Source organism: Sinocyclocheilus anshuiensis, unplaced genomic scaffold, assembly GCF_001515605.1.
Source record: "Sinocyclocheilus anshuiensis isolate Anshui unplaced genomic scaffold, SAMN03320099.WGS_v1.1 scaffold207, whole genome shotgun sequence".
NCBI classification, from domain to species: domain Eukaryota; kingdom Metazoa; phylum Chordata; class Actinopteri; order Cypriniformes; family Cyprinidae; genus Sinocyclocheilus; species Sinocyclocheilus anshuiensis.
Window position 1 is genome coordinate 1,976,828 of NW_015551045.1, and position 9,633 is coordinate 1,986,460.

Sequence of the window (9,633 nt, forward strand, 5' to 3'; positions counted from 1 at the left end):
TTATTTGAAGCTTCGGGTGACGTTTTAGCTCATCCGCGCATCACTACAATGCATACAAATTCCATTATCTTCACGAATATAGCCATAGCTTTCTTGCTGTCTGGTGTGTAAAGTTCATGTTTTTTTCAGAACGTCTGTAATGGATGGCTGAGCGAGAGTCGCGTTATAGTTACCATTGCCTTTTTTGCAGTTGCCAGTTTTTCGTATTCGCCATACGTCTCGCGGTGGCTCGTTCTTAAGTGCAGAATCAGGTTCGTCGTATTAAATGTTTTGGATAATGCTCCGCCCTGTGAGATTTCTTTGAAACATACACGGCAAATAGAGAATTTTTCATTGTTTCTCGAAATGTCATAGTATTTCCACACCGGCGATGACATGACTACAGCGCCAAATCATTTACGTCCTCACGCATTGACGTCGTCAAATTGCGATCGGTTCGTGAGATCGGCCAAGTTTAGTGAGTACCGATCGAGTCCTAAAATGTGATTATCGGCCGATACCGATCTCCGGCCGATCGATCGGAGCATCCCTATAAACTGTTAAACTTTTATTTTGACAGCAAGCCACAGCTGCCCTTAAAGCTTGTCTTTCATTAATGAGTGCTTCTTATTAAAAGTTTGTGAAGAACGTTGCAAACAACATCATGCGACATTTTTGCATTCGAATGTGAATTTTTATTTTAAATTCGACGAATATTCAAAATTCTATTTTTTTTTTTTGACAGCCCTAGTATGAACATACATTACGAAAAGGAATAAATATATGAATTTTAAAACAACAATTGGCCACTTGTCCGCAGGTTTAAGGTAGAAGGATGGTAGTGCTAAAAATGTCTTTCCTGTAAATATATGGAACTTCTGACGTTTATCTCCCATTATGTGCAGGATTTCAATGAAATATCAATTTCTGAGTTTCTGGCATTTACCAATATTAATATATCTGTCAAATATCAGTATGCACTGGGGACTTATAATCAAGTTCTCTTCTGTTTTTTGCAACTTGGGACATCTGTGAGCATCTCTGAAATGCTCCATTGTGAATCAGTGTCTTGTGCTCTTCACTCTTATGTCGTGAGTTGAGCGTTAAGCAGCACTGCGTTGACTCGCCACACGATGGCCACGTCTTCATTTGCAGCTCACTTTAATCTCTCTCCCCTTTGTTTAGGCTGCAAATTACTTGGACATCAAAGGCTTGCTAGATGTTACTTGCAAGACGGTTGCTAACATGATCAAAGGCAAAACCCCAGAGGAGATCAGAAAGACTTTCAATATCAAAAATGATTTTACAGAGGAAGAGGAAGCCCAGGTAAAACAAGTGCTCATTTCCTGTCTCCTCCGTCACGCATGGTCTTAATGTGCTGTTGATACTCATACTGTCTCACAGTTTTTATTTGTATATCTTGTTTTCATTTTTATTTTAGTCAAATTGAATGATTTTGTTGTTTTTGTCATTTTTAGTAACTTTTAGAATCAGTAAGATTTTTTATGTTTTTTTAAAGAAGCCTCTTCTGCTCATCAAGGCTGCATTTATTTGATCAAAAATAGCTTTTTAGTTTATATTAGCCTGGTTTATTGTTATTATTATTCAATGAACCTGAGTTAACATGAACTTACTATGGAAGCCCATTTACGCTATGGCATAAAAAAAAGTAATTGCAACTTTTTTCTTTTCTGACGATTTGTACCTTTTTCTTGCAATTACCAGTTAATATCATAATTCGTAATAATTCGCTATGAATTAATGATTAATATTTCTTAATTCATAATTCAATGCTGAGAGTTAGATTAGATTTTTTTTTCTCAATTGCGAGATATAAACTGGTAATTCTATGAAGAAAATTTGATGTTGCGAGGGATACTCAAAATGTAAAAATTTTTTTAATTTTTTGGCAAAAAACAATTGCAAGACGTAAACGTTAAATTGTGGTGTGATTTGGAATTGTGGGAAAGGAAGTCAAAATTCTGAGTTTCTCACAATTCTGACTTTATTTTTATTTGCATTTTGAGAAGTATTGCAGCTACCTTTTGGATTACATTTTTTTTATTCCGTGGCAGAAACAGGTACAACTTTGAATACATTTTCACAATCTTGAAATGAACTCAAATGCTTTAGACATATTTTTCATTGTTAGTTCATGTTAAGTAATGTAGTTTACAGTTAACAAATAATTGTAACAGTGGATGTAATGGGACAATAGCTTACTAAATATTGTGCAGTATTATATTGTTCTGGTCTTATTAAAAACAGCAGTGAAAATGCATTGCAAAACAATGCCGTGTGATCAAATGAGTTCATTATACAGTCGATAAAAGCACTAAAATTGTCAAGCTGGACACTGCTGCTGCTGGTGAATGCACACGATACATAGAAAAATAACAGTATGCTGTTCCACTTGAGTGAACCACTGAAAGAACTCCATGAGACGGATTTTTCAAAATACTTTAATAAATCTATAGAGAGATTAGTTACATCAAAAGTAAAAGAAAGAGCGATGACTTGCTATATGTTAACACTGAAGATGTGTGGCAGGAGATCACAGATGACATGATCGCTTCAGAACAGACCTGAGTCAACACTGAATGATTACTAGAAAGCACACACACACACACACACACGTAAACACTTCATTTCATACTGCGACGTTTGGATGGATGAAAGGCATAGCTGACTACTTCAGATCTACACAACAAAAGCTATTAAAAATGGAACTTGTGTCATTAAAAGTAAACAGCCAAGGAATGTTTTTTCTTTTTTTTTCTCTTTACATAAAAACATATAAAAGTTTAGTTATTTACGGCCTTTCAGTCTATAAAAGATGAAGTTTAACAACACTTATTTGATTGTACAAGAGTTATCGTGAGAACTGACACTGTTTTCAGTGATGTAAAGTAATCTCCACACACGGCTGAATCTCATGAAGAAACTTCCAGGTCATGCTTTAGCAGAAAAATACATTTTGCACAAAGAAAATTAAGTTATTTAGACCATTCAGATTTTTGGGATTGTGATGACAGTTAAGCACATCTCCCCCAAAATTCACATTACTGTACTGCACAAAAAAAAAAAAATCATTTCCACTACTGTAATTGTGGCTAAACGGCTGCTACCAAACAAATAAAATCAGTATCAGCCAAATACATCTTTTCATTGCATTTAGATGCACATACATGAAACATCATGAAACAGAGGTGGCATAAATGCATTTACACTGCAAAATAATGTTATGAGATTAATGTTTTATATATACATATATAATATAAATATGAAACTAACCTACCAGTCGGTGGCGGTAAGTGACAGTCTTGAGTCATTCATTCAAAAGATTCGTTCAAACTGCTGATTCAGTCAAGAATGAGAAAACGAGCGAGTCATTGAATTGTTTGCTCAACAGATCAAAGATGCTCAGAGAATTGCAACGGTTTTGCGTTTTTTGTTGGCAAAATGGAGAAAAACTGGCAATACTGGTGTCTAAAATGTAACTCGTTTAATATAAAATTCTTGTTTGCTGAATTGAATAAAATCAATATCACATTTGTAATCGTGCTGATATTTGGGAAAACAGCACGCTTGCTGTGTAATGTTCCTTAACTGCTTAACTGTATCGGGATATAAAAGTGTAAATGTTGAACCCTGTATATATGTGTGTGTGTATATATATATATATATATTTTCCAAACTACAGTAGCAAAAATATTTTTTGCATTATTGGTAATGAATACAATATGCTTAATTGTCATTAAAATGAATGAAAACGGGGGGGAAAAAGACATTCTTCATGAGATTCATCCACACAGAAATCTAATTCCATGACTTCCTAAAAGATGAGAGGACGCCCCATGTCCCGAGGAAACTGAAGTGAAGAGAACTTGAAGAACGTGAGATCAGTCTCCGCAGCGATCGAGCCGTCAGTCATTGTGGCTGCCTTACGGCGCTCTCTGTTGTAATTCTGCTGAAGTCGAGCGAGAGTCTGGGTGGGTGGGCGGAGCGTTTGGCGCTCTGTGGGAGGGGACTGCTGGTGGGGGAGGCGGGGTTTGGCGGGTGATTGACAGGTGAAGGGGAGGAGTCTATAGCACTTCCATCGGAAGAATGGGGGCTGGCGCAGCGTCCTCTTTGAAGGTAGCGAATGCACTTCTTTTTCCTCCTAGGAACAGTCAAGAGAGTTATCTGTGAATAAAGCGTGGATGTGAAACGTCACAAAGATGAACTGCACAACAATGACAGAAAATAAAGAGCACACAAAACAAACAGTTATGCCAGAATATTATAGTGTCAAATAAGTGTGAAAAGCCGACGTGTGAAAAAAGGACTGCTTTATTCGACAGTTCTGACTGAATTTCAAGCTGATATCACACGCTTTTCCTAAAAACATATGACAATAAAAACTCCAGTCAAGTTCACACTCTAAATTTACGACCGATTTTTGAACGAACTCAAAGCATAAAGTTTAAAATATCAAGAGGAATTTCAACCTAACTTACAGTTTTAAAGAAAAATACATGAAAAATCAATATCAGTTCATGAACACAAGCAGGAATGATATTTAGTCCTGCATAAATACAGCTGAGTGCATAAGTTTGTAGAATCTTCAAGATGTTAATAATAATAATAATAATAAAAGAGGGATCGTGATTCATAATTCTGGACTATATGTGAACTTATGCACTCAGCAATTCATACAACTAATAAACAGTCACATTTACAGTAACATTTTAAAACATGAATTATAAAATGAAAGATATACGTGTTCAACTTCTTAACTTGATCACTGCGTTTTATCTTTTGGGTTGCATTATTAACTAATAGATTACATGTTTTCTGTTATGCAAATGAGGCATTATCTAATTTAAAATGCACTAATTTGCATGCTTTTCCAGAACGGAAATCTGAAGATCGAATAAAGCGAAATCGAATGTTTAATTTTGTCAGCATATTGGAGGATAAAATGTTATTTATGACCCTGGAGCACAAAAGCAGTGTTACGTCGCTGGGGTATATTTGTAGCAATAGCCAAAAATACATTGTATGGGTCAAAATTATACATTTTTCTTTTATACCAAAAATCATTAGGATATTAAGTAAAGATCATGTTCCATGAAGATATTTTGTACATTTCCTACCGTAGATATATCAAAACTTAATTTTTGATTAGTAATATGCATTGCTAAGAACTTAATTTGAACAACTTTAAAGATGATTTTCTCAATATTTAGATTTTTTTTGCACCCTCAGATTCCAGATTTTCAAATAGTTGTATCTCAGCCAAATATTGTCCTATACTAACAAACCATACATCAATGGAAAGCTATTTATTCAGCTTTATTCAGATGATGTATAAATCTCAATTTTGAAAAATTGACCCTTATGACTGGTTTTGTGCTCCAGGGTCACATATAAATCAAGTGAATGATGAACAAAATCCTCTGTAAAAACCTTCAGAATATACATGGGAATAAAACCGCCTTTAAATATATGTATTCTAATTGAAATCTACAGATGCAAATAGATGAAGCGTAATAAGGTAAAACTTAAATGTGTATTTTGCATGTTTTCCCTTTCACTAAAACGCAAGCAGAATCTCAAAACTGACTGGTGCACAAAAAACACTGGTTTTGTCTTCAGCGTCTTGCCTTAGGGAATCGTTTTGAATGTTAAAGTTGAAAGCGATTGCAACACGTAAGCCTTACTGACTGGAAACCGCAGCACGAGCAAACCACAGTGCCAACCCCGTCAGGAGCCGCTGGAGATCAGTCACTTCACACACTCTCTCGGCCGCGCGTCTGCAAACCCTGCTGCAGAGCTACCTCATAAAAACTCACCTTGAACTAAAGAAACTGACATCTGAGACGAGATAGTGATCTCTGGTTCGTGAACAAACTGAGTCTTCACAGTGAATCTGCTGAATTGGCTCAGCAATCAGACCGAAGGAATTACAGCAGTTCTCGAGTCAACAACTCACTGATTTAATGATCAAAATGACCACAAACCAGTCTAACAGAGCTTGAGCGTGTGAGTTACTGGTAAGTTCCTCAAGAATTACACTCTTAAAAGCAAAGGTTCTTCACAGCGATGCCATAGAAGAACCATTTTTGGTTCCACCTAGAACCATCTCTTTCTTACCTTTTAATAATCTGAAGAACCTTCTTTCATCACAAAGAAGCTTTAGTGAAACAGAAAGGTTCTTCAGATGTTAAAGGTTCTTTATGGAACCATTTAGACAAAAAAGCTTCTTCTGTGGCATCGTGAAGCACCTTTATTTTTAAGAGTGTAATGTTGAATTTTAGTATTGATTACTCTAAATGAAAACTAGTATTTTTGCATTTGCATGGTAATGCATTTTTATGTTTATACATTTTTATACTATTTGTAGCCACATATTTACATTTTTGTTTATTAAAGGTTATTTTAATGTTTTGATATACATTTTATATAATGTTTTGATAGTGTATATTAAGTTTTAGTAATAAATTAAAAAGCTTATTTTTAGATCATACATACACATTAAAGGGCCGCACTATTTGGGGAAAAAATTGAATTGCAATTTTTCTGAGAAAAAAAAAAAGTGATTACAATTTAATGTCTTGTTTGTAAGGCTGCACAATTTGGCCAAACTTTTTGTGATTATATCAGTATGGATATAAAATAATATCAATTTCATTAATAATAATTATAATAATAACTGCAATTAGTATTGCTAAATAATAATAACAAAAGGAATGCTACTGTTGGTGTAATGCACAATTTAATCCAAAAGTTTGTGATTATATCAATATGGCTATAAAATAACAACAACAACAATATTATGATTACTAAATAAAAATATCACAATTAAATAAAATTTAAATATTGTATATTGTAATATTTCAGTGTAAAATAAAAAATAATATGTAAGAAAAATAACATAATAACATAACAAATAAATTCTAAATATAAAATTACAATACTAATCGTATTGTGTCATTCCTCAAATGTTAAAGGTTCAACTTAGAGCATGAATTAAATAGCAGCCTTTGTAACTTGATTAATCACACTAAGCCATTTATTTTGTTTAATCATGCAGCCCTAGTCTGCACTAATCTTTCTGACTGACTAGTGTTGGCTAGAATGAATAGTAATCAATAAGTTACATTAAAAACACTTCTTCCACCACTGTGCCACAGTTACGGATGGTTCAAACAGGACCGCGACTCAAAGGTTTCTGGACAGCATAAAGTCAGATGAAGCAGTGAGGTGAGTGTTTGATGAAAGCAGAGCTGCTGAGCTCCAGAGGGCTGTTAGTGACAGTCGTACACACCTGCAGGGGCCACACCAGTCCATTTGTTGGTTGAGGCCAAAGCGAGCGCGGCATTTCTTTGGTGAGCTGGGGTCTGAGTGAAAGGCAGCATGCGTGCAGAGAAAGAGAGACAGCGGCAGAGAGAAGAGGAGAAGAAGGAGAAGAGGCCGCCGAGGCAGAGAGGTTAGCCGTCCAAACACCAGGAGAGAGAGAAAAGCAATCACAGTCAAGACGTAAACCAAGCCCACTGCAAATACACAGAGCTACGCAATATCATATCAGCTGCTAGTCCATGCACACTGCCTACTGTACTGTCAAATATATTTTTTTAAAGTTGTAAATAAGACAAAACTAAGGAATCTTGTTTCTGCCACTGAATAAAAAAATAAAAGTAACTTGCCTCAAGTTTGACTTTTTTCTTACAATTGTGAGTTTACATTTCTTTTCTCAGAACAGCATGATGTAAACACAACTGTGAGATATAAACTCAATTGTAATGAAAATGTCAGAATTGTGAGCTGACTTTTTTCCTTGACTTTACAACTTGCAATGGCAAGTTTATATCTAACAATTATGAGAAAAGAGGTCAGAATTTCAGGATGTAAACTTGCAATTCTGAGGGAAAAAAAAACGGAGAAAAAGGAATTGCTAGATACAAACTTGGAATTTAGAGGGAAAAACAGAATTGTGAAAAACTTGGAATTTTGAGGGGAAAAAACAGAATTGTGAAAAACTTGGAATTTTGAGGGGAAAAAACAGAATTGTGAAAAACTTGGAATTTTGAGGGGAAAAAACAGAATTGTGAAAAACTTGGAATTTTGAGGGGAAAAAACAGAATTGTGAAAAACTTGGAATTTTGAGGGGAAAAAACAGAATTGTGAAAAACTTGGAATTTTGAGGGGAAAAAACAGAATTGTGAAAAACTTGGAATTTTGAGGGGAAAAAACAGAATTGTGAAAAACTTGGAATTTTGAGGGGAAAAAACAGAATTGCGAAAAACTTGGAATTTTGAGGGGGAAAAAACAGAATTGTGAGTTAAACTGAATTTTGAGGGGGAAAAAAGTCTGAATGGTGAGATAAAAACTGAATTTTGATGAAAAGTTAGAATTATGATATATAAACTCAGAATTTTGAGGGGAAAAGGTCAGAATTGAATTATACAAACTCTGACTTTTGAGGGATAAACTCAGAATTGCAAGAAAAAGCCAGAATTCTATATACTTATAAAAAGTCTATAAAAGGTGACTATAACAAGTCAGAATTTTTAGACAAAAAGTTGCAATTACCATTTTTATTTTTTATCCCATGGCGGAAACGAGCTTCCATACAAAAATTATTGTTGTTATTATTATTGTTTTACAAAAACAAAACTATTTCAGGTCTTTCTACTTCAAGATGTCATGTTTATTTCAGTGTTGTTACTTCATACTTTTTTGTGAAATTTACCAGCAATTTCTGAGTGAAAGTGTACGCTGCAGTATATATTACACAGATGTGCACAGCTGAACATGCAGTCTTTCAAAGCACGCACCATTTATTAGCCATCATGCACACTGGAGCGTTTCATCCTTCTCCAGCATCTCTGCTATCTCTTCCAGAAGTTATGAGCAATTTGTACTCATTTGAACTAGAGTTGTGTGCATCTCTTAATCCCCTCACACCAGCGCTATTTAAGTATCATTATTATTTTATTGTCTTGCAGGTTTATTTCAGTTAGTTTTAGTTAACGATAATAACCCTGGTACATAAGAAACATATAGAATAATTTTAGTTTACATGCATGTTAATCAAAAGTTGACAGTCAGAATGAATTGTTTCATGAGCAGAATAATCTCATTGTGACGGCTGGGCTGCATCAGCAGCTTGATGAGAAGACACCAGAGTTCAATGAATATCTGCATTATCAGCATTTATTAGAAATAACTGTTCTTCTGCTGAGTAATATAGTGCACTAGTGTTGCGTCAAAGGTGTGCGATCTGAACGCGGCTCATCCAGTCAGAATTCAGTTTCAATGATCAGTTTGATCTTTGATATTTTTGTATGTGAAACAGAAGAATGTTCCTCATGATCTGTGCAGAACTCACTCTCAATGCACTCAATGCATGTGAAAACACAAACATGTACCTGTGCCAGAGTCCTGCTGCTTGTCTCGTTTCCTTCGCTTCTTTTTGCCCTGTGGTGATGAGAGATCATCAGAGAAAGACGTCAACACACACACACAGATGTTGTGTTTCCATGTTTTATGGGGACATTCCATAGGCGTAATGGTTTTTATACTGTACAAACTGTATGTGCTATTGCCCTACACCAACCCTACCCCTAAACCTACCCCTCACAGGAAACTTTGTGCATTTTTACTTTC

General features: G+C 35.1%; 2 protein-coding genes across 10 annotated transcripts in view; one reads left to right on the forward strand and one right to left on the reverse strand.

Annotated features, from left to right (window-relative positions):
* The window catches only part of LOC107661767 (S-phase kinase-associated protein 1), a gene marked incomplete at its 5' end in the record, with an annotated part of 6,484 nt that extends 5,116 nt beyond the window's left edge, over positions 1–1,368 (forward strand). The window contains one exon of the mRNA XM_016451534.1: positions 1,165–1,368. Within this exon, the coding sequence (XP_016307020.1) occupies positions 1,165–1,353 (189 nt within the window). The remainder of the gene's footprint in view (positions 1–1,164) is intronic.
* A 2,475-nt stretch (positions 1,369–3,843) lies between these two features.
* tcf7 (transcription factor 7) overlaps positions 3,844–9,633 on the reverse strand; it is a 66,487-nt gene continuing 60,697 nt past the window's right edge. For 5 of the 9 annotated variants that reach the window (XM_016451402.1, XM_016451405.1, XM_016451404.1 and 2 more), the window contains 3 exons: positions 9,396–9,444; positions 7,292–7,364; positions 3,844–4,141 (listed from right to left, as the gene is read on the reverse strand). In XM_016451402.1, coding sequence (XP_016306888.1) covers positions 3,910–4,141; positions 7,292–7,364; positions 9,396–9,444 — 354 coding nt within the window. In that variant the 3' untranslated portion in view covers positions 3,844–3,909. Of the gene's footprint in view, positions 4,165–7,291; positions 7,365–9,395; positions 9,445–9,633 lie in introns of all 9 variants that reach the window. The other 4 variants (XM_016451409.1, XM_016451407.1, XM_016451406.1 and 1 more) reach the window with 3 other exon arrangements.